Raw genomic sequence first — 26,025 nt, 5'->3', positions numbered from 1 at the left:
GACTAACTTGGGAATGCTGTGAGAGAAATGTGTCACCACTTTCATTTTCCTTTGGACTTCAGTTACCACCGATAGGATGGAAACCAACTTTTGTTCCGATATCGAGTAAACCACGTTCCCTGCTTGGCAAATGGTTCGTTCGAGGAATGCGTCGTAAGAGTTCGTGACGGTGCAGTTTGAATCTTTCATGGAACATTTGACAGGCTCCCTTGGAGGACTGCAACCCACCAAAACAACTAATAGAAAGAGGCATTTCAACAGGACAAGCTCATTGAACTTGTTTGAATACAACACTGGTATAATTGGCATGGTTGATGGAAACTTGTTGGCTATACAATTGATTGATCCATTCATTTTCGAATACACACCTTTATATATAGTTGTGTATCATAGAAAGTTGCTTCTGACAAGTATGTCTTCATTATTTAATAGTATCTATTTATTAATTATTTACTATATTTTTGTTTTAGTTAATGGTAAGGTGTGATCCAGGGATTTAAATTGCGGTTGCGGCCGCGTTTTCGGTCGTGTTGCGTTTATCGCGGTTGTGGACATAATAGATGCTATTGCGGTCACTGCGGGTATCGCGGTCGTGAAATTTTTTAAAATTCGCACAACTTATTTTAAAACATAATAATTATAATTATAATTTTAAAAAGTCACTTTTAATTATTTTTAGCTATAAAGTATGGACACGGATACGCAATATGAATACGACTCGATATGGACACGAATACAATAGGATACAGTAATAAAAAAATATTTTTATATATTTTTTATGTTAAAATACTTAAATGAAAATATTGATATTTTATTTTACTATTTTTTTTAATAGAAAAAGTCAAATAAAGCCCAAAATAAAACAATCATACAAGGCCGAAAAACAAACTTATATCCAGCTAAGTAATAGAGGGTGCTCTACAAACTTCCTAATTTCAGCCAAAAAAAATCTAAAGGCTAAGCTCCCGAAAAGCAACAGGTTCTTGGAAAAACCCCTCTGTGCTTATCTCTTCTTCATTTTCAAGTTTTCAGCAGACCTTTCGACTACCTCAGTCTCTTCCTCTCCCCAAAACTTACACATCCATCCAGTGACTCAAACTTAAGGAAACAGAAATCATCTTGTAAACACCATTGTTCTTCGACGTTCAAGCCCTCAAATGCCAATGTTTCATCAAAATTTCAGTCATCGTCCAGCCACCATCTTCTTTTCCTGCGTCTATCACATGCCCTTTTTTAGACACCTATTGTAAAATAACGGGAATAGCAGCCCGTTATTGCTGCAATTGGCCGTTACCTGTTAAATTGCGATCGCGATCCACCGCTATTGGTGTGACTCTACTTCACACCTCTAGTTTTAACAGTAGCGGTTTCGGACGGCACCGTTACCACTATATAGCGGCCGCTATACCGGTATCGGACCGCTATTTAAATCCCTGATGTCATCAATTGGTTTTTTTTTTTGAAGGAATTGCATTTCTGAATTTGTTGCCTTTCATTTTCTAAATTGCGTGTTTTGTCAAGTAATTCACATGTGAAATCGTGGGATTACAAGTAAATTATTTTGGTTGTAAAACAAATTCATTATGTCTGCACATGGTTGAACTCCAACCTCATAGCTGGGGACTTAAGATTATTCCATGAAATTAAAATCATGGGGTTTCGTTGTTGTGGATGCATGCAGCTTTGAACCCTAAATTGACTCGTTAATATCCCAATGCTGATGAGTAGGGGTAGCATGTGGTGGACGATGGAGAGCCAACACTTTTTCACTCTTCAGCCAAAAAAAACCCCTAGATTTTTAACGGGAGTTAACAGTTAGATTTAAAACAAAATCCTGAATACCATACATTCATCTTCAATATTTTAGTTGATTGGTTTAGTTTCTTTTTAACCGGAGTTAATAATTAGATTTAAAGCATAATTATCTTTTATATATTCTTTCCTTTTATGTTCATAGTTATTACATATCATTTTAACCATGTGGTTCAAAAGAGTAGTGTATATATCATTTCGCTCTAATTCTTAGTATTTACACGAGCACATACTCTTGCATCTAGAAAAATTTTCCCAGGTTTACACAAATAGCCTTTCCTTGGAGCACAATGAACATCTTGGGAACAAACACACACTCCTTCCAAAGCGCACCCTTCTTTCAATACGGTGACCCCATTTCTCAGTCCAAGAACTTGGTCAGTCCACTCACTCGAAAACAATCGAACACCAGGTTACGGTTCTTCCCCCAATGCGGCAAAGCATTGTATTTGAACAACGCCATTTGCTCGATCTCTTCCAACACGTATTGGTAAAGCCTAGGAGCCATGGGGTCTTTGCTCCTGTAGTAGGTAATGTCGAAATCTATGGCGTCTTCTTGCTTGCCCAAGTAAGCGGTGGAAGCTTTAACGTAGCGCATGACGATCCCATTGTAAAGTTCTAGCCCACATAGTGATTTGGGATCCATTGACACTAGCTTCTGCACGTCTTGGGTGAAGCTTTTCACGACTGATAAATCGATGCTGAATGTGGTTTGGTGAAAGAACTCGCCTTTGATTCTGGGGTCCCAAGGGCATGCGGTGATCAATGAGTCTTTATGGCTGTCTAGACAAGTTCCCGATGATTGGAGACGATGGTGGAATCCGATTACTGGATAGCCCGTAAAAATGACACCTACATTTCATGAATGAAAGAAGCAAAAAGCATATACTTAGCTATAGATTATTTCGGTCAAATTTTAGTTTTGAACCCTCCATTTTTCTTAAATTATAATTTAACTCTTGTTATATTTAATTTTACATAATTTGGTAATATATTTTTATAATGGGATTAGATACTTCAAATAAGTAACACCATTAAATAGAGGCACATGAAGATAAGGTTATTGGTCCCTCTTGGTTGGAAAGAAAAAATTGTGTTGATACCTTTCAAAAGTAAATAATTCAATTTAGATTTATTTGATAACTTTTTTTAATTTTGCTCCACAATTTATAATTTTATCTTGTTCTCATTAGCAAAAAGATCTTGGCTAATCTTGGCTTTATTCTTGTCATTAACCACTTCAATAAATATGATGTGTTTAAAGAGATATTTTTAGAAAATTTATGTACGTATTTTAATCGAATTAATTAACAGTTTTAACTATTTAGACTAAATAATAAAATTATAAAATCAAAGAGATTCAATTATTCGAAGTAGGTATTATTAAAAGAAAGAGACAAGGGGGTATACCGTTGTCTGTTAAGCCATAAGCAGACGATTGAAGTGTTGAAGTCACTAGCTTTGCATTCAGGCACTTCCCTTCAGTATCTCTTAAGGATTCTTGAGTTTCCTCTTGTTAGAATTGTGTGACCCAAATTCTAAGAGATTGTTTGCAAGTCAAGTTAAACAAAAATATATTTTCTTTCTAGAAGATTTAGTATTTATTAGTATAATATATTTAGCATTTATTAGTATAGTTTATTTGACTTACTAATTTAGCCTATAAATAGGCTCCTTTACAATCTTAGAATTAAAGAGACACCCATTAGATTAGAACTCATAACACATTCAGAGAATTTTGTGTTTACGTTTGAGGGTTCTTTATTTTTCAGGTTTTTGGGGTTTAGTTTTTATCTCCATCTTTTGTACTCTTCATTTTTTTGCCATTATAGTAAAATTATCTTTGCCCGTGGTTTTTTATCCTCTTTTGAGAGGTTTTTCCACGTTAAATTTGTGTGTTCATCTTCTCAATTTCTTCTACTATTTTTACTTGTTTGTTGCTTATTCGGGACGATCTTAACAAGTGGTATCAGAGCTAGTTTAACTTTCATAGATCAGCCCGGTCAGAGATGGCAGCAACAAGGTTTGAAATTGAGAAGTTCGATGGTGAGACAAATTTCAATCTGTGGCAAGTTCGGATGATGGCAATTCTAGTTCAAAATGGCTTGAAAAAGGTTGTTACAGGGAAAAAGCCTGAGAATCTAAATCAAACAGAATGGGAAGAGCTTGATGAAAAGGCCTTGTCTGCAATCCAGTTGTGCCTCGCGAATACAGTATTGCAGGAGGTATTGATGGAGAAGACCTCATTCGCCTTGTGGAAAAGGTTAGAAACTCTTTATGCGACTAAGTCTCTGGCTAACCGTTTAATGTTGAAACAACGTCTATTTACGTTTCGCATGAACGAAGGTGAGCTTGTTAAAGATCACATCAGTCAATTCATTACTCTTTTAAATGATTTAAAGAACGTTGAGGTTCATATTGACGATGAAGATCAAGCTATGCTATTATTGTGCTCTTTACCCTCTTCATACAAGTCTTTCAGGGAGACCCTGATTTATGGCAGAGACAAACTCTCGTTCGAAGATGTGAAGGGTCATTTGTTGAGTAGAGACAAACTCGACAATGAGTTTGATTTGAATAGCAAAGCAGATAGACAAGCTTTCGTTTTGGTAGCATCAAAGAAACGAGACAAAAGGTGTCGCTATTGCAAAAAGTTAGGTCACGTCAAAGCAGATTGTTATAAACTGCGAAATAAAAGAGCTGCTGAGAGTAACGAGGAAGATGTAGCTGGTGCTAATTTGGTCGATGAAGGCGGTGATGATTTCTTGTTAGTGTCAACGAGCGATAACTCCAAGCTTACGTCTGAGTGGATCCTAGATTCAGGATGTTCTTTCCACATGTGTCCCAATAGAGAATGGTTCTCCACATACAGTTCAGTTGAAGGTGAAGCTGTGCACATGGGAAACGATTCATCTAGTAAAATAATCAGTATTGGTACTGTTAAAATTAGGATACACGATGGGACGATTAGGACACTCTCAGATGTCAGGTATGTACCTGATTTACAAAAGAATCTCATCTCCTTGAGTATTTTAGACTTGAAAGGATGCAGAATCAACATCGAGTCGAGCGACATTAAAGTATCTCATGGAGCTCTCGTTTTGTTAAAAGGTAAAAGAACCGGCAGTCTTTATATTCTGGAAGGTTCTACAGTGACCGGTGAAATCGGACGTCCCTCGTCCGTTACGGAGTCAAAGTCAACTCATTTGAAGCGGAGGCAACTTGGTCATAGGAGGGAAAAAGGTATGACCGTTTCGTTGAAGAGAGGTTCTCTTTTGGATGCAGGTTTTGAAAAGTTAGGGCACTGTATTCGTGAAAATCAGACCCGGGTTAGTTTTGATTTGGCAGTGCACAAGTCGAAGGCTAGAAGTCTTCCAGCTTCTAAGCATAGATTCGACTCAGTTAATTCCCTGCATAGTTCAAGATAGGCCCGTAGCGGGTTTTGGCAAAGATGGCATTGAAAGAATTTGTGTCAAGGTGGAGATTGTTAGAATTGTGTGACCCAAATTCTAAGAGATTGCTTGCAAGTCAAGTTAAACAAAAATATATTTTCTTTCTAGAAGATTTAGTATTTATTAGTATAATATATTTAGCATTTATTAGTATAGTTTATTTGACTTACTAATTTAGCCTATAAATAGGCTCCTTTACAATCTTAGAATTAAAGAGACACCCATTAGATTAGAACTCATAACACATTCAGAGAATTTTGTGTTTACATTTGAGGGTTCTTTGTTTTTCGGGTTTTTGGGGTTTAGTTTTTATCTCCATCTTTTGTACTCTTCATTCTTTTGCCATTATAGTAAAATTATCTTTGCCCGTGGTTTTTTATCCTCTTTTAAGGGGTTTTTCCACGTTAAATTTGTGTGTTCATCTTCTCAATTTCTTCTACTATTTTTACTTGTTCGTTGCTTATTCGGGACGATCCTAACACCTCTAAATCATTAAACAAATTCATACAAGTAAATAAATAAATAAGCTAAAATGCTATTTTGATGAAGTTGATGCATTTGTAATCGTAACGGCGGCGAACAAAATCGTATAATAATAAAATTGTTGTGAGTTGATGTCAAAGATTAAGGATTAAGTGTCATCTATTTTTTTTCTCTTACAAATTTGTAATGAAGAAAATAAAAGAAATAGTGATTGTCAATACAAACCCACAGATCGGATAACAGACAAAACAGATGAAAGAGTGGAGCGAAATGGAGTGAAATAATAGACACCACTCCCAGATACATTAACGGGAACCCGATCATCGATTCTGTAGGCTACCTTTCGTTGGCTAGGATACCAAAATATGTCAGCAAATTCATGGAGTTTACCAAAAGTTACTACTTTATCTCCCAAATCTGTGTCATCTTTCATTACATAAGTAATGGATCGTTTGAAAAGAGATTGAAGTTTGAGTGTGACCTATAAAATAATCAAAGAATTATACATAAATATATCTATATATATATTATAATAGATATCGATAATGATAATAGGATGATCACAAAATATAAAGAAAAAATAAGAAATTTACTTATGTTGAAAAATGAATTATATAATAAAAATTTCACTAATTAATGTCAAATAAAAAAAAATATAATTCTATACAAATTATACTTGTTCCAAACATATTTTTCGATTTTATAATTTTTATCCAAACTCTTTAAATTTTCAATCCACCCCCAAGTTGATAGCTAACTATGAATTTAAGTAATAATAAATTTATTCAATTATTCATAAGACAAAAGTATTCCTTCTGACACTAAAAAGTAAAAAATTCCTTTGACAAAACTAAGGGGGACCGGTTCCCCCGACACTGCATCACTACCATTATGCGCAAGAACAATAGGTGAGAGCTATAGTGGATGGTTTCTTGATTCCTGAATTTCCAGCTTTCATCGATAGAATATAGTTTAATCATATGATCAAACAATCAGCTCATAATCATATCATCCCAAAGAGAACAATGGCAAATGGAGAAAGGAAGCTGTGAGACAGTGAGAGTTACCTGAGAGATTACCCCAATAACTCCAAGTGAAACCTTTGCTGCATCGAGATCTTTGTCACTTTCATTTAACACCCACACCTTAGCATATCCATCTTCAGCTTTTGCAGGGCTTACAATTCTCATCTCCACTACATAATCATGAACCGAACTCCCTTTCTCCCACAACGAGCTCCTGTTGAAGCCGTGGCCTGCATCGCAACAAAGGACCAACAGCAGCAAATTGTACAATTTTAGCTGCTATACTGTTTTGTAGCAAAGAAATGGAGTTGGTTCAGTTATAAAATTACTTTTTTGAATATTTGTTCCTATGGAACTTAGCCTAAATCTTTGTAATGAGTTAGCTAAGTTAGTAGGAAAGATTGACTGAGGTAATAGCTGGTATGCCAGCTTTCTTTTGTATACAAGTTGCTATATTTTTTTTAGTAAGTAAGAGCAGTTAAATTAGTAGGTAACTGTCAAATACTTTTGTAACCATCATATATTCAAAGTTTGAATGAAATTATGATGACTTCTTAGTTACAAATTTTCTTGCTGAGTTCTTTTCTTTTGTTTTTCTTTCATTCGTTTTTGCTTTCTTTGCTACTGCCATTTATCCAACAAATGGTATCAAGAGCTTTCAGTCTTTGAGGGCCTTGGTTGTACACTGTCACTAAGCAAATTGTGTTTGAAACAAAAGAAGTAGAGGTTGTTTTGCTTGCTGAAAAATGAGTTTTACACCACCTCCTCCACCTGTCTTTGCTGGAGAAAATTACAACATCTGGGCAGTGAAAATGAGAACATACCTGCAAGCACACGACCTGTGGAATGTTGTTCTCAATGACACTGAGCCACCACCATTAAGAGCCAACCCGACCATAGCCCAGATTAGGCAGCACAATGAAGACTGTGCCAAGAAGTATAAGGCTATGTCGTGCTTTCAAAGTGGAGTTTCTAATGTTATTTTCACAAGAATAATGGCTTGTGACACTTCAAAGCAGGCCTGGGACAAACTCAAGGAGGAGTTTCAGGGGTCTGACAAGACCAGACAACAGCAACTGATCAACATGAGAAGAGATTTTGAAAATCTCAAAATGAAGGACTCAGAAACCATCAAGCAGTATGCTGACAGAATCATGACTACTGTCAACAATATAAGGCTGCTTGGGGAGGAATTCAGTGACCAAAGAGTGGTTGAGAAGATCACTTGCCTTAATCGTGATAATAAGTTAGTCTTAAGAACGATTCATTTGTAAATCTTTAAAACCTGTTACGAATATCACGCATCAGAATTCACCAATTCTAAGGAGAAACCATCCATAAATGCGCTAAGCATGGGACAAAAATATGTATAAATTATGGTTTATCAAATACCCCCACACTTAAGCATTTGCTTGTCTTCAAGCAAAATCCTCAACTCACAATCAAAATAAATTCTTCTCAATTTATAATCCCTATCAATAATATCTCAAAATAATCTATAAGTATTCATACATTGAAAATTCAACTAAAAGTTCATCAAAGTTTCAAACATTCCAAGTTGAACATTTTATCACGAAAACATAGGTGTCTCCCATTATCTAAGTGATTACCTTTGATAAAAATATCACAGAGTTTAACATCCTAACTAAAGATACACTCAAATCTCTCAAGGTGTTTAAGGACATCAATAGAAGCACTCATTAGTCAATATGAAAAGTTATTGCCATAGGCTTGCTTAAAAATCAAATCTCCACCACTATAAATTGAGCTGATACATCAATCAAAAAGGTCTTTTTAGAGGGTTGTAACGTGGCTTTGGCTAGGGGGTGTGGTCACAATCTTGAAAGAAAAGGTTAGAATCGAGATTGAATTGAAAAATGACCTAGCTAGAAAAATGACTAGTCATCAGTTGAATACAAGTGAGCTTCTTCTCAGAAAATGGAATTGACACTTAAGCTCAAAAATGACGAATTACAACTAATATGTATTGAAGTACATTTTTTTAGAACAAGTCAAATACATAGAAGAACAAAACATAGCTAAGAAATTAGTTCAAATCAAATCTCGACAAAAATAGGGATCAAATTAGGGGATTTCAACAATAATGGGTTATAGGTTAATATTGAGGGTGAATCAATTAATGGCTTGTTAGGCTCAAAGGGGTTCACTAAGGGTTAATTATGAAGGTAGGCTTTTGTGGAGTGAGTGGGTTAAACCTAAGTGCCTTTATTATCTTGACATATCAAATCGAATGGTGTGGTCTTGACATGCATAATCAAGCAAGTTCTAGAATAAAAATTCAATACTAACGCACTCATAATGAAAGTGAGCATGAAAGGAATAAAATATGCTCTAAAGGCTCAAGATCTCACAAAAATTATGGCTTTTTGATATTTAAACTTGTGAATTTCAACTCAAGATAATACCTAAACTTAGGGAAACAACCTAAAAGTTTTTAATTCTTCAAAAAATCAACTATCATGCTTGATTCCCTAATGTCTTAAACTTTAAACAATCAATGCATAATTGCCTATGTTTTAATTCAAGACATATCAATAAAAATCATAAATTAATCAAAATTAATTCTAATAATGATATGAGAAGATCACATAAGAATAAGACAGAAATCAGGGATTTTTCTGATACCGAAATAAATAACCCCCTACACTTAGGATGTACATTGTTCTCAATGTACAAAGATAGATATACTGAAAAATGTAAATATAATATCATAATATAGGGAGAAAAATGAAACTTCCTGAGTTATGAATGGATTCCTTGAATTGGAGTTATGGAGAGTAATCGGCCAAAGCAATTATGAGAGTAGAGGAGGATACTCCGGTGGTGGTAGAGGTTCATTAATCCATAAATCCTGAGCCAAAAGAATATTATATTTGGTGGTAGCTATGGTCATGGTCGAGCAGGACATGGAAGTCGTGGAGAACCTTTCCCAGTGAAGTTTTTAGTTCCTATGCGATGATGAGCTTTGGAGCTCTTTATAGCTGTGATAGAATCAGGAACTTTTTAGGGAATATAAAGAAGCATAATTACTCGTAATGAAATAGATGAAATTAAAAATTGTAAAATAATAATGATAAAACCTACTAAAAATAAGCTTAAAGAAAAATAAAAAGTAGTCTTAAAATAGAATAACAGTAACAACATAAAATAATAAATAAAAGTTTTTAAACATCTTTATCGCTAGATGGTTCGTGAGGTGGGGGTGGCGATGAGATGTGGAAGTGCTGACAAATCTACTATAGAGTAGCATCAATGTTATCGAAGCACTGAAAACACTGTTGCTCGAATCGAGTAAGGCACTCAGAGATGTCAGTGTATGAAGCCGCCGCATGAACTGGACGAGAGGGGGGTGATGGCTGAGTCGGTGGATCCTCGTGACGTTGAGGGACATCATCAGTAATGTCCTCTGGGTTCTCCTCCTCAGTGGACTAGGTGAGGCGTTACTGAGGAGGGTATGTGCCACGTCATTTCTCGATCATCTTCATACTTAGCATACTCAAGATGCCCTGTGGGGACATCTGGCCAATGAGAGTGAGGGACGATGATTGGGCTGCTGTGTTGAGGAGCCTGAAGTGCCGAGCCAATTGAGTCACATAGGGCCTGATAGAGACGACCCCTCTTCTGTACTGCTCTGTCTAGTGGCGAATGAAAAAGGAAATAAAGTAGGTAAGGTCGATGACATGCCCATTCGCCATACTCTATAAGAAAAAGGCGTCGTGGGTGGTGACGACGCTGGTGCTCTCTCGTCTTCCTGTCAGAGTGTGAGCCAAAATGGCGTGTAGATACCTCAAGGATGGAAGAAGAGCTGATGCCTTGGAGTGGCTAGGATCGTAAGTGGCAGAGGTAGGAACGAGGTCCCTCCAGCATTTCGAGGAGGAGTAGTGGATGTGGCGGTGGAGGGTGTTGAGTTTATTTTCATCCATGAACTCTTCTGTGTATAGCCCTAGTGCAATCCCGAACTCGAGTACGCTTAACTGGCGTACTAGACCACCAAGGTGGAACTGGACTGTTCCAGAATCGTCGAAGTTGGTCATGACAGTCTGAAGATGGAACGTCGAGTAGAGCTCCAATGTGAACTCGAGATACGTTGGCTCGACAATCTTAAAGAAGAGCCCCCATAGGTTAGTTATCAGTAAGGCTCGGACCGCGTCAGCCAACTGAATCTGTTCTAATGTGGCCCAGTCAATGCGACGGCCCACACCTAGGGGTCGGGCCTATAATATCTGATATAATTCCTCTTGGGGTCCCAAGGGAACCTAGAGGAACGGGTGCCTAATCTCCTTGGTAGGACCCGATATGACACTGCTCCTTTCCTCTTCTTCGAGGTGGGAACAGCGGTCTTCTTATCACGTGAGGACGACATTGTACCTGCATTAAAATATCGAAGTTCAACCAATGTGCCCCAAGAATAGTATGGAAAATTAAGACTAAATATGAATATTTCATGAGATTTATGTACTAGATGATACAAACTAAAACAATTAAATATATCAAGTTATAGGATTATGGGAATAATGAATGAATGCATGTGGGCAAGCATAAATTTCATGGAAATAAGGAAAAATGAAAGAGTATAGCATAATGTTGTAACTAAAATGACAAATTTTTTATAAAATAAGCATGAGTATTTTAATATTCTAACTATAAATATTCATTCAAAATAGTTTAATAGAGCAGAGAAATCATGAAATAAGCAACCTATTTAAAGAAAATAGAGAGAAAATAGTAAACAAACGCAAAAGGAAGGGGTTTGGGATGTCAGAATTGGTGTTGTAGACGGCGCACGGGTGTAGAGTGTAGGGCATGTGGAGTTGCAGTGGCTAGGGTTAGGGATTTTTAGGGAGGGAGATGATGAATACTGATGGGTTTATATAGATTTTAGGGCACACAGCAGTGGGACATACCCGCGTGGCCTAATTTTTGCCCGTGTGTTTCACGAATTTTGAATTTGGGTGTGTCTGACATTCGGCCCACGCCCGTGTTCTTTGGGCGTGTTGGTGCACACAGCCATGTCACACGGTCGTGTCTTGCTTTGTTCGCTTCTCCCACGCCCATGTACATAGGTCCACGCCCGTGTTCGTTTTGACAGTGTTGACCATGGGTGGATGGCACGGACTTATCGCACACCCGTGTTACATTCTCAGTTTCAACCATGGTTTCAAGGCACGGATGTGTCTCACACCTGTGTTGTTCTATCTGTTTCACCAACGGCCATATCGCACGGCTGTGGTAACTTATTGCATTCCATGTTAGGGAAAAATCTTGCCCTTTTTTCACACGGCCTAATGTACGCCCGTGTGCCTGGCTGTATGGTCTTTAGAAAGCCTGTGTTCCATGATTCGGTTAGTATGTTAGATGTTAAAAACTAAAATCTAAAGAAATTAACACTGTTAGTGCTCGGGTTGCCTCCTAAGAAGCCCTTATTTATAGTCTAAGCTCGACTTACCTCTTTTTTGCATGGTCAAGGTGGTGCGAAGAGTTTACACTCCTCATCCCTGCTATAAACTTTATCAACATAAGGTTTAAGACGAGTATTGTTTACCTTAAATGTGCCGAATTTGGGATGATTTACCTTGATTGTACTATATGGGAAAATACTGAGTACCGTAAGAGGAATTTCTTCATTAGGTTCAGAAGTGGTAATGCGAGGATCTGCTGCATCCAGTAGTACTTTGTCTCCAACCTTAAGTTGATTTGGTGAGGTATTGAGCTCGTCCTGGCTCGGTTTTGGTTTATCGGGTGTTTTCAGTTTTTGTGTTGGCCATTCATCTAGCTCTTTGATTTGTAGCCTTCGTACTTCATAGATAGGTCCTTTGTTGTTGTTTGAACACGGCTTATATGTGTTCTTCGAAACTCTTTCCTGCATAGAGGGTGTCACCACATGATCAGTACTAGAAGAATGATTTATACAACTACCTTCAATTTTTTATGTGTTACTCGAATTATGAGCTTGAAGGGTGATTGTTTCGTCTCCCACACGAAGTGTGAGTTCACCTGTACCCACATCAATAATGGTTCTAGCAGTCGCTAAAAAGGGTTGTCCTAAAATTAAAGGTGCGTTACTATCCTCTTCCATGTCTAGAACAACAAAGTCTACTGGGTATATAAATTTATCGATCTTAACAAGAACATCTTCAATGATACCCCTAGGAAATCTAATGGTTTTATTAGCCAATTGAATGCTCATCCTAGTTTGTTTGGGTTTCCCAAGACCTAGCTGTTTAAACATTTTATAAGGCATAACATTAATGCTTGCCCCTAAGTCAGCCAATGCATTATGAACATCTAAACTACCAATCAAACAAGGAATCGTAAAACTCCCTGGATCTTTCAATTTTTTAGGTAGCTTATTCTGTAATATGGTTGAGCAAACTGCATTCAATTCCACATGCGACGCCTCATCCAACTTTCGTTTATATGTAACTTTTTTAATAATTTAAGGAATTTATCGAATTGTTCTTCTGTGCGGTCTTTCCTTGTCCCGTTTGGGTATGGCACACGAGGTTTGTATTCTTTACTTACCGGTTTCTAGTCATTGTGGTCCACCTCACCCTTACCTTTACTTACCATAGTTTCTTACTTCAATTCTGGTTCAGGTGCAACTAACCCTTCCGCATCTTGAATGGTAATTGCATTGATTTGCTTCCTTGGGTTAGATTCAGTGTTAGTCGGCAAACTACCTTATGGTCGTTCAGAAATCAGTTTAGCGAGTTGGCCTATCTGAGTTTCGAGCCCTTGGATTGACGCTTGCTGATTCTTAAGGGCTGTCTCGGTATTCTGGAAATAAGTTTCTGACACCGAGATAAATTTTGTTATCTCTTTAAGGTTCAGCTTCTTTTCTTGTCGGTAAGGTGGTTGTTGAAAACCTAGAGGATGTTGTGGCCTTTGATTTGCTTGACCGCCCCACGAGAAATTGAGATGGTTCCTTCAACCTGCATTATAAGTGTTACTATATGGGTTATTTTGGGGTCTAGAGTTATTGTTACCCATATATTGGACTTGATCCTCTTCGATACTAGGGCTGAAAGGTTGATGTTCTGTGCATGCTCTTCCTCCATTCAAATCGTACCTCACCACTGGATGTACCTAAGTAGAACCACACAAACTGTCAATCTTTTTATTTAAGAGTTCTACTTGCTTAGATAGCATAGTAACCACATCGAGGTTGAAAACATCAGCTATCTTCGGTGGCTTTGTCCTTATAACTTGCCACTGATAGTTATTTAGTGACATCTCCCCAATAAATTCGTAAGCCGCCTCAGGTGTCTTCTTATTGATAGTTCCACCAGCGGCTACGTCAATCATTTGCCGAGTCGAAGGATTCAGGCCGTTGTGAAACTTTTGAACCTGTAGCCAGAGTAGTAACCTATGGTGAGAGCATCTTCGCAAAAGGTCCTTGTATCTCTCTCATGCATTGTAGAGTGTTTCTAAATCCATCTGCATAAAAGAGGAGATATCATTACATAATTTGGCTATTTTAGCCGGTGAAAAATATTTTAATAAAAAACTTTTCGGTCATTTGTTCCAAAGTAGTGATTGACCCTCGTGGTAACGAGTTCAACAATTTTTTAGCCTTATTCCTTAACGAAAAGGGAAACAACCGAAGGCGAATAGCGTCATCAGAAATGCCATTAATTTTAAATGTATCGCAAAATTCTATGAAATTTTCCAAGTGAGCATTGAGATCCTCCTCCTTCAAACCATCAAACTGAACAAATTGTTGTATCATTTGAATTGTGTTAGGTTTCAGTTCAAAATTATTTGCAGCAATAGCAGGTCTAACTGTAATTGACTCAGTTCCTGTTAAATTAGGTTTAGCATAATCATACATAGTGCGTGGAGTAGGATTCTGATTTACTGGATCAGCAACAATTGCAGGAGGTAGTGGATTTTCTTGGTTTTTAGCCATCTCCTCGGTTGTGGTTGAAGTATCATCCTCTTGCTAGTCCTCTGTGTATCTTAGGTTTCGCCTTATTTCTCGTCTGTTTCAGCAAACTGTGCGGTCAATCTCACTGTCAAAAAGTAGTGGTCTTGACGGGTTTCTTCTGGTCATAAAGTAGAAAAACCTATTAGAAGAAAACAAATGAAGAATTAGACAAGAAAATAAAAATTTAAATTACAATAAAAGTAAAATGGCTAAAGTAATAAAAATCGAGTGTTCCTAATATCTTAGCTCCCCGACAACGGTGCCAAAAACTTGATGCGTGATATTCGTAACAGGTTTTAAACATTTAGAAATGAATCGTTCTTAAGACTAACTTATTATCACGGTTAAGGCAAGTGTTCCTATCGAACAGTAGTATAGTTCAGCAAGACCGGATTGTCGAACCCAAAAGAACTACAAGTACTAGTATTTACTTCCTTTTTATTATCTAGCCTAAAAATTAAGAGGTTTGGTTATTTAAACTAATTACTAACTAAGAATGCATAAAAAAGAAAACTTGGGAAAATACTTTTGGGGAAATTCGATTGATTGAGATAATACCTAAGGAAAAATCCACCTAGACTTCACTTGTTATTTGACTCTGAATCAGATGATTTATTCATTTGACTTGATTTGTAGAAATCCCTAAATTATATTATTATCCCTCTTGAGACTAATAACGTCTAACCCTAGGTTGAATAATTGAAATCTCTTTCTAATTAACACCCTAGAATTGCATTAACTCGATCTATGGATTCCCTCATTAGGTTTCACCCTAATCTGGCAAAATCTTGTCACCCTATCTCTAGGCGCACAGTCAACTCCGCTTAATTATGACAATTTTACTCTTAGACAGGTCTATTCCTCCTCTGAATAAAATCATTAACTTGAATCAATATCCTGGAATATTAAAACAAGAATTAAGAACACATAATTAAGAAAAAGTCAAATATTTATCATACAATTCTGATAATAATAATCTTAGGTTTCATTCTCCTTAGGTATTTAGGGGGTTTAGTTCATGATAATAGAAGAAAACATCTCAAAAGCATAAAGATAAAAAAACATAAGAAAATCCAAAACTCCTGAAGGAACTTAAGGGGAGTTCTTCAACCTTGATGATGAATCCGGCTCTTGAGATGGATCAATCGGTTTTCCTTGAGTAAATCCTTGCTTCCTACTCTGCCTCCCCTTCTAAGTGCCTCCTCAGGTGTTTAAATAGGCTTTACAATGCCTAAGAGCTCCCAAAATTGGCCTTTTCTGAATTGGACTAAACTTAAGCTCAGCAAGGACATGCCCGTGTGTGATTACTTAAGGTTGTGGTCAGGGCTGTTAAATGGGCACGATCGTGTGATCTACCCGTGTAAGTCGTGCTTCGATCTTACCAAAAGGACACGGCAGTGTGACACGCCCGTGTGAGGAAGTCCAAGCCGTGTTGATTTCCCACGTGGGTCCATTTTCTTAGTTTTTGGCCCGTTTCTCGCCCTTTTTACTCTCTTATGCTCACCTAAGTATAAAACATGAAATTAAAATTCACCAATTCTAAGGAGAAACCATCCATAAATGCGCTAAGCATGGGATAAAAATATGTATAAATTATGGTTTATCAAATTCTATGCTGCTAATCCTTTAATTTCATGTTTTATACTTGGATGAGCATAGGAGAGTAAAAAGAGCGAGAAACGGGCCAAAAACGAAGAAAATGGACCCACGTGGGAAATCAACATGGCCTGGACTTCCTCACGCGGGCGTGTCACACGACAGTTTCCATTTGGAAGGATCGAAGCACGAGTTACACGGGTAGACTACACACCCGTGCCTATTCAACAGCATTGACCACGGGCTGGAGTAATCACACACAGGCGTGTCCCTACCGAGCCCAAGAATAGCCCTATTCAAAAAAGGCTACTTTTGAGGGCTCTTAGGCATTTTAAAACCTATTTAAACACCGGAGGAGGCACTTAGAACAAACGGGGAGTATGAGGCAAGGAATTATTCAAGAGAAGTCGATTGGTCCATCTCAGAAGCCGGATTTATCGTCAAGACTGAAGATCTCCCTTCAATTTCCATTAAGGGGTTTTAGGTTTTCTTTATGTTTTGTATTCATTATTCTTCTTAGATGTTTTCTTTTATAATTATGAACTAAACCCCCTAAATACCTAAGGGGAATAAAACCTAAGACAGATCTTGTTATTATTATCTGAATTGTATGATAAATATTTGACTTGTTCTTAATTATGTGTTCTTAATTCTTGTTTTAATATTCCAGGATATTGATTCAAGTTAATACTCTTATTCAGAGGAGGAAAAGACTCTGTCTAAGAGTAAATTTGTCGTAATTAAGCGGATTCGATTGCACGCCTAGAGATAGGGTTATAAGCTTTTGCCAGATTAGGGTGAAACCTAATAAGGGTATCCATAGATCGAGTTAATGCAACACTAGGGCGTTAATTAGAAAGAGATTTGAATTAATCAACCTAGGGTTAGGCATTATTAGTCTCTAGAGAGATAATAATATAACTTAGGGATTTCTCCGGATCATGTCAAATGAATAAATCATCTGATTTAGAGTCAAATAACAAGTGAAGTATAGGTGAATTTTTGCTTGGGTATTGTCTTAATAAATCGAATTTTCCCAAATTTCTCTCTGTGCACTCTTAGTTTAGTTAATTAGTTTAGATAAATAAATCCCTTAATTTTTAGGCTAGATAATAAAAAGAAAGTAATTACTAGTACTCTTGGTTCCTTTGGGTTCGACGATCCGGTCTTGCTAAAGCTATACTGTTCAGTAGGTACACTTGTCTTCATCGTGGTAGTAGTTACTTTTAAGAACGATTAATTATAAATTTTTAAAACCTGTCGCGAATATCATGTACCACATGTAATGTCATTTCCATGTAATTCAAGTATATACCCGTAATTGTTCATTTCAAACTCGTATTGTTTCATATCAGAAATTTTCCCGTTGAACCATTTAAAATATCATTGGATACACGGATAGTACACACGAAGTGTACAAATCTGTAATCTGTCAATTCATGTACTTGTATGCTTATACAAGCATGTAAACAGAAAGCTCTTCTGAGTCATATAACAGGAAGTTCATGTGAGCTAAGTAACAGGAAGCTTATATAAGTTGTATATTAGGAAGCTCTTGCGAGCTAAATATTGAAAGCACATGAGAGCCAAGTATCGGGAAGCTCAAGAGAGCTGTGGTGTATCTGCAACACATGCAGGATTACAACCATATCGGGAACCCTAATGACATGTCATTTGTATATTTTAAATTTCTAAGGTTCAAACGGGACTCGATAATATGTGACCATAATTACACATGGAAATTTATAAAAATCACACACAAAAATATTCAATTTAAAACATTTAAATGTACAATTTAGTTACACGAACTTACCTCAATAAGTATATGTAGATACGAAGGCTACTAATGCGATACTTTTTCTTTGCCTCGATCTAACTCCGTATTAGGTCTATTCGGATCTATACGAATGAATTTAACTCAATTTAATATAATTCATATTCAATATAATCCAACACACATTTTTTACAAAATTTCTATTTTGCCCCTATATTTTTAATTAATTACAATTTAGTCGCTAGGCTCAAAAAATGAAATTTATACAATTTAATCCTTCTTCAAGCCTAGATGATTTTCACACATATCAATAGCAGCCCATGTATTTCTCAAAATTTAGAATTTTCCATAAAATTTTCATCTTTTCAATTTAATCCGTAATTGACAATTTCATCAAAGTTCTCTTTACAAAAGTTGTTTCTCTAACAACAACATTTCATTTTCTGTCATAAAAATTCAAAATTAAACTATACTCATCCGTGGCAAAACCCTATTACTTTAATGATTTTACAATTTAATCCCCAAGATACCTAGATTAAGCTATTACGATATCAGAAACATAAAAAACATTAAAAACGGGACAAGAATACTTACCCAAATGAGAAAAATAAGCTTGCTAAAAACTCAGCTTCCATGGCCAGGGTTTCCATATTTTTGATGAAAGATTATGAGAATAGATGATAATAATAATTATTTAATTTATTTATCATCATTTTATCATTTACTTTCCAAAATTAACCTTAATATTTTCTTCAATTTCCAATGATGAATAATCATACTTACCCACTAAATCCTCTAAATGGTCTATTTGCTATATAAGGACCTCCAATTTTAAATTTCATAGCTATTTGATACTTTTAACTACTAGAATTCAATTTTCACACTTTATGCAATTTAGTCCTTTTTATCAAGTTAGGCATGTAAACGGTAAAAGTTCTTAACGAAATTTTTATACTATATTTCTATCATGCTGTAGACCATAAAATTATATTAAAATAAATTTTCTTCTGACCTCAGATTTTTGGTCCCTAAACAACTATTTCGATTTTACTGAAAACGGGCTATTACATCGTTGAAGATTTATCTCACTATCCTATGGACAATTTGGTAGATTTTGAGTAATTTGACTAAGATTTATAATAACCTGTATAGGTTGATTTGTAATGGTATTATGATGCATGTGTTAATGGTGTTTTAGTATATATAAGCTTTGGAAAGCTATGTTGGTTTAGTACACCTTGATGCCTTACCAAATTATCTGATTTTGGTTACTTTAAAGTACATGTTGATATGGACATCTTGGCATGATGATGATGGTTTGAAAATAGAGACTTAGGACATGTTTTAGTTCATATTTGAGCTAGGTTAGTATGTATGGAAAATGGCAATATTAACATGTATAGGTGGACTTATAAGGATGTTTAATTGAATGTTTAATGATTGTTTTGGCAAGTATAAATTGTGCAAGTTATCTTGAATGGCACCATTTGATATTTTGATGGTTTTTGTCATTTAGCTATCATATGTTGTATGTTTTGAATGGTTCAAATGGCATGTTTTGTGATGGAATATTAATGGTCATGTTGAGGCATGTTTAGTAAGTTTTTAGAGCTAATATTTGATGAATGATAAGTGATAAAATATGCATGTTTAGGTAAGTCTTGATATTACATTTGAGGTGCCTTGAATGCCATATTGGTTAGTGGATTTAGGACTCTTGAATTGGTAATTATATGTATGCTTTGATAGGGTTTTGATGCCTTGATTATGTGCATAAAAGGCCTAAAGGTTTATGCATGATTTGGTATTGAAAGTGGCTTGATTTTGGGCAAATTTATGTCCACGCGGCTTGAGACATGGGTGTGTGACTTAGCTGTGTACTACATACGGCCGTGTGTCTCCTATAGATTCTTTTACATGCAAGTCAGTAATTTACACGGCCTGGCACACAAGCATGTGGAGCAATTTCAAGAGTTACACGACTCGGCACATAAGTGTGTGACACAACCGTGTGACCCTACTCAGAGAGTTACACAGGTGAGGACACAAGCTGGGACAAGACGGTGTGTCCCTAGTTCGAATGTTACATGGCCTGAGACACAGACATGTGTCTCAGCCGTGTGACCCATTTAGTTAATTTTTTGTAACTTTTTCTTAGACTTTCCAAATGTTTTCAATTTAGTCCCAAATCATTTCTAAGGTATTTCTAGGGCCTCGACGGCTCGATTTAGGGACAATATGTATGTGAATGATTGTTTTATAATATGTTTATGATAATGTATGTTTAAATGTACCATTTGTACGTTAACTGATGTGTGTTTTCTATACCAACAAAAATTACGATTAAGGCAAGCGCACTTATCGAACAATAGTATAGCTACGGTGAGTAAAGATATTGTATCCACAAGGACTAAAAGTATTAGTAATTATCGTTTTCTTATTATTTATCCGACTGTTTAGATTGATGGGTTTTAATTTAAAATTACTAAACTAATTTAACTAAGAACATAACAGAGAACGGATCAGGAAAATAATCAAACGATAACCAATGGGAGAGACAATACCCAAGAAAGAATCGACCTAGACTTCTTCTATTATTATTAATCTGAATTAAATGAATTATTCACTTGGTTTCTTCATCCGTAGAAATCCCTAAATTATGTTAATATCTCTTTCTAATTGCAATCTAGGTTGATTAATTGAAATCACTTTCTAATTAAAACCCCTATCGTCGCATTAACTCGATCTATGGATTTCCCTATTAGATTTGTCTTTAGTCCGACAAATTTATATCGTCATATTTCTAGGATTGCATGCAACTCCACTCAATTATGAAAGATCTACTCTTAAACATGGACTTTTCCTCCACTGAATTAAGCATATTGAACATGAATTAATATCCTGAAAATATTAAAATAAGCATACATAATTGAGAACAAGAATCAGGTATTTATCATGTAAATCAGAAATCAAATAATAGAATTCATCAAAGGTTTCATCCTCCCTAGATAGATATCTAGGGAATTAGCTCATAATTCTAAATAAAAACATTCCAAAGTTAGAATAACAACAAGAGATATAGAAACTCATAAAAACTTCAACAGAAATTAAAAGAAGATCTTCGATATTGATGGAAATTTACTTCGAAAGTGGCTCCAATGGCATTCTTTGAGTCGTTTTCTGGATATTCTCTAATGCCCCCTTCTCTCTTCTTCTAACTGGTATTTATAGACTTTAGAATGCCCAGAAAACCTAAAACTTGCGTTTTTTCGTGCATTTGGAAAGCAACGTGCAAAATCGACATGAGCTGGCACATGGTCGTGTGTCCAGCCCGTGTGCCTCACATGGGCATGTGTCCAACCTGTGTGGAAGGGCACAGGCCGTGTGGCTATTGAAACAACTCTATTTGTCCAAGTTTGGCTCTTTTTCGCTCCTTTTGCTCCCAAATGCTCTCCTAAGTACATATACATAAATTTAAAGGATTAAGAGCATCAAATTCACTAATTTACATCATTAATTATCCCAAAACATATTAAGAATGTGATTAAAATATGTTACTTTTATAGCTTATTAGTAAAGCTTCATAACTTTAATCTAGCGACATATACAGGTTAGAGGTGTTACAAGGTTGTAGCTGTCTATACCATCTGCATACCCATACAATCCATGAAGATGTTCGTCTGAATATTCATGCCATCTATGATCATCATAATAACTGAAAAGGCTTGTCGAATCTCTATTTTCCGAACTCAAATGCTCTTTATAGTTGTATTGATCATCCAACCACCTATGTTCATTGTTATTAAACATGATTAAGCTTAATCTTCAACAAGATAAATTAAAATAAAAACACAAAAATAATCCACTATACAACAAAATAAAAAACACTATCTAGTTTCCTTGTCTTTCAACTAATATTGTCTTAAAAACAACTAAATTAACTACACATTTACACAGCTACAATCCCCGGAAATGGCGCCAACAACTTGACATGCCTCAGTGTACATGCATCGAGGCTGAGAATCAATACTATTGTACTTAAATATCTAGCGACTTTATTGAAAGTGTGAAAGATCAGTTGTAATATTTAAAGTGTTATAATGGAACAATCGAGTATTCCAATGATCAAACCTAAGGGATTGACAAATTGGTAAATGTGTTTATCAAGTTAATTACTAGTTAAACAATTACTAATCTAATCGATTCAAAAATTATTAGCGCAAATTCCAAAATAAATTGTTTATAAACTAAATTTAAATTTTCAATTAAACAAACTAATCTAATTTTCTTCCTAGTTTCTTTAGACAATGAAAATTATAAAACGATAGCTGATTGATATGTTAATTACTAACTAAGCTAATAAACCTATACCGATTACATTTATTGTCACTCTTAGCTAAGATTCTTCTCTCAATCTCATCCTACACTAAAATATATTCCCTTGGTTCTCTTCTTGGTCTCTGATGAATGCCAAAAGTAACATTAGTCTCATTCTCAATGCGTTTTTGGATGAATATTCAATTTAAAATGGTGAATTTCATGTTCCTAATCCTTTAAATTCATGGTTTTATACCTAAGACAACATTTAGGAGTAAAAAGAGTGAAAATAAAAAAAATCGGAGCAACTTTCAAGATCCACATGGGTTGGACACACGGTCATGTAAGCCAAATGGTCTGGCACATATACGGGCTACCACACGGCCATGTGGCAGACGGTGTGGAAATCACGAATCGCACTCCAAACCTGTGGGAAAACACATTTTTTTAGATTTTTCAGGCATTTTAAGACCTACATATGAAAAAGATAAAAAGGGAGGAGAGAGCGGTCAGAGAATACTCAAGAAAACAACTTAAAAAAACACTATTGAAGCCAAATCTAAAGCAGATTTCCATCAAAATTGAACATCTCCTTTTGATTTCTTTAAATTTTATTATGATTTTCTTGGTTTCTTGTGGTTATATTGTTTTTGGGATGTTTTTACTTGCTATTATGAGCTAATTTTCTAAATACCTAGGGAGATGAACCATAGAATGAATCATGTTATTTGATTTCTATTTTTATGCAATAAATACTTGGATCTTTTTTCTCAATTATGTGTGTTTAATTGTTGGTTTGATATTTCTAGATTATTAATCCATGTTTGATGTGCTTAAATCAGAGGAGGAATAGACCCTGTTTAAGAGTAGATCTAGCATAATTGAGTGGAGTTGCATGCAATCCTAGAAATATGACGACATAAATCTTCCAAATTAGAGTCAAATATAATACAGGGATCTATAGATCGTGTTAATGTGATAATAGGGGTTTTAATTAGAAAGAAATTTCAATTAATCAACCTAGAGTCAGTTGCTCTTAGCTTTGAAAAGAGATATTAACATAATTTAGGGATTTCTACGGATCAAGATACTAAGTGAAGAAGTTGCATAATTTAGATAGATAATGACAGATGAAGTCTAGGTGGATTATTTCTTAGGTATTGTTTCACTTCTTAGTTGTTTTCTCAATTATTTCCTTAATTTGTTCTTTGTCGTGTTCTTAGTTAATTTTAGTTTTAATCAATCACTCCAATTTATCAGTTAAATAATAGAAATATGGTAATTACTAGTACTTTTAGTCTTCATGGGAATGATATTAGTGCTCACTGTAGTTATACTATTAATTGATAGGTGCACTTGCCTTTGTCAAATTTTTAGTTGGTTTATGACTGTAATCAAGTCTTTGTCATTGTTGCTAGGGACTGAAATAATAGGAAAATTTTATTTCTATTAATTTAGTCTTTTTTATTTTTATTTTAATATCTTTATTTTTAATTTAGTTTTTATATTCTAATATTTTTTTCATTTGTTTGCTTTTGGCAGGTTCTTTTGGTTTATGACTAGAGGAAACCCATTGGATCCATTACATTTTGATAGTGAGATTGAAAAACCTGCTCGTAGAAATAGTAGAAAGGTTAGAGAAGCAAGGCAAAGTTAACAGAATATAGTAGACCATTAAGAGGAAAAGGATATTATTGTGGAAATAGGTGATAATAGAAATAATCAGCAGCTTCCTACAGTTTCTGCTCTTCAAACTATGTATGATTATGCTAAGCCCACTCTAATTGGGGCTGAATCGAGTATTTTTAGACCAACTGTTGCTGCAAACAATTTCAAGCTGAAGCCGAACACAATTTAGATGGCACAATAGTGTGTTCAGTTTGATGGTTTAAAAGATAAAGATTCGAATACTCATTTGGCTAACTTTCTAGAGATTTATGACACTTTCAAGATTAATTGTGCTACTGATGATGGCATACTCTTATGGTTGTTCCCATTCTCTTTGAGGAGCAAAGCGAAATAGTGGTTGAGTTCATTGCCACAGGGCTCTATCATGACTTGGGATCAGATGACCGAGAAGTTTCTGTTGAAGTACTTCTCACTGGCTAAAATAGCTAAGTTAGGGAACGATATCTATTCTTTTTCTCAAATTGATTTGGAGACATTATATAATGCATGGGACAGATTTAAGGATATATTCAGAAGGTGTCATCATCATTGGTTACCTTTGTGCTTGCAAGTTCAAACCTTCTACAATGGTTTAAATCCTTCAACTAGGCAACTGATTGATGCAGTAGCTGGTGGAACACTGAATAATAAAACACCCGAGGCAACTCAAGAGTTTATTAAGGAGATGACACTAAATAACTATCAGTGGCAAGTCATGAGAATGAAATCGATTAAAGCAGCTGATGTTTTAAATATTGATGCAGTTTCAATGTTAGCAAATCAGGTCTAAGCTCTTGGTAAGAAAATTAATGGTTTTCTATTTTTCTAAGGAGGTGAATTCAATAGTGCAATGTAATGTGAATGGAGTGGAGATGATTAATCTAGAATTTTTACCCTTCAGTTCTAACATGGAGCATGAGAAAGTTAGCTTTATGGGTAACAATTTTAGACCTGAAAATAACCTCTATAGCAATAACTATAATACAGGTTAGAAGAACCATCCAAATTTCTCTTGGGGAGGTCAAGGAAATCAAATTTCACAACCTCCTCCAGGTTTTCAGCAATCTTATCAGCAAAAGAAAAAATTAAACCTAGAGGATATGTTGGCTAAATTTATTTCGATGTCAGAAAATCGATTTCAAAACATTGAGGCAGCTTTGAAAAATCAACAAACATCGATTCAAGGGCTTGAAAATCAGATTGGACAACTTGCAAAACTTGTTTCAGAAAGACAGCAAGGTAGCTTACCTAGCAACACTAAAACTAACCCAAAGCAGAAAATCCATGCAATCACTATTCAAAACATGGAAGGGTTAGTCGAGCGTGAAAAGAAGTCGAAGCTAGAAGTTGTTGTGAAAAGTGATGAGGTTGAGGAAGGTAAGAAAGAGCATAAGCCGGTAATTTAAGACTACAAAACACGAGTTCCATATCCAGCAACATTGAAGAGAGACCACATTAAAGAACTATATGGTTAATTTCTTGAACTCTTAAATAATTGCACATCAACTTACCATTTGTTTAAGCCCTATTCTAGATGTCAAAGTATGTAAAATTCTTAAAGGAGCTATTAACAAATAAAAGGAAGTTAGACGACTTGTCGACTGTGGATCATAATACAGTTTGCTCGGCCATTCTCCAAAAAAAAACTACCTAACAAACTTAAAGATCTTGAGAGTTTTACTATTCCTTGTCTCATTGATTTTTTAAATGTTGAAAAAGCTTTGGCTGATTAGGGGATAGTATAAATGTCATGCCTTATAAGATGTTCAAACAACTTGGTCTTGGGGAACCCAAACCCTCTAGGATGAGTATTCAATTAGTGGATAGATTAATTAGATATCCTAAGGGTATTATTGATGATATACTTGTGAAAGTCGATAAATTTATATTCCTTATTGATTTTTCTGTACTGGACATGGATGAGGATATTGAGGTACCTATGATCTTAGG

The 26,025-nt window shown here is 35.6% G+C and overlaps 1 protein-coding gene, 1 non-coding gene and 1 pseudogene across 2 annotated transcripts; 1 reads left to right on the top strand and 2 right to left on the bottom strand.

Annotated features, from left to right (window-relative positions):
• Window positions 1-2,015: 2,015 nt before the first annotated feature.
• Window positions 2,016-7,289, bottom strand: LOC107919410 (probable L-gulonolactone oxidase 6; annotated as a pseudogene).
• A 229-nt stretch (window positions 7,290-7,518) lies between these two features.
• On the top strand, window positions 7,519-8,046 carry LOC107919402 (uncharacterized). The gene has a single exon (XM_016848877.1). The coding sequence runs from the start codon at window positions 7,519-7,521 to the stop codon at window positions 8,044-8,046; it is 528 nt and encodes a 175-aa protein (XP_016704366.1).
• A 16,477-nt stretch (window positions 8,047-24,523) lies between these two features.
• LOC121211566 (small nucleolar RNA R71) lies at window positions 24,524-24,630 on the bottom strand. Its single transcript, XR_005906789.1, has one exon. It is a non-coding gene; the product is annotated as a small nucleolar RNA R71 (small nucleolar RNA).
• Window positions 24,631-26,025: the final 1,395 nt, after the last annotated feature.

Source organism: Gossypium hirsutum, chromosome A12, assembly GCF_007990345.1.
Source record: "Gossypium hirsutum isolate 1008001.06 chromosome A12, Gossypium_hirsutum_v2.1, whole genome shotgun sequence".
Lineage (NCBI taxonomy): Eukaryota > Viridiplantae > Streptophyta > Magnoliopsida > Malvales > Malvaceae > Gossypium > Gossypium hirsutum.
The sequence above is the reverse complement of the archived record's forward strand: the minus strand, read 5'-3'. Positions and strand labels throughout refer to the sequence as shown.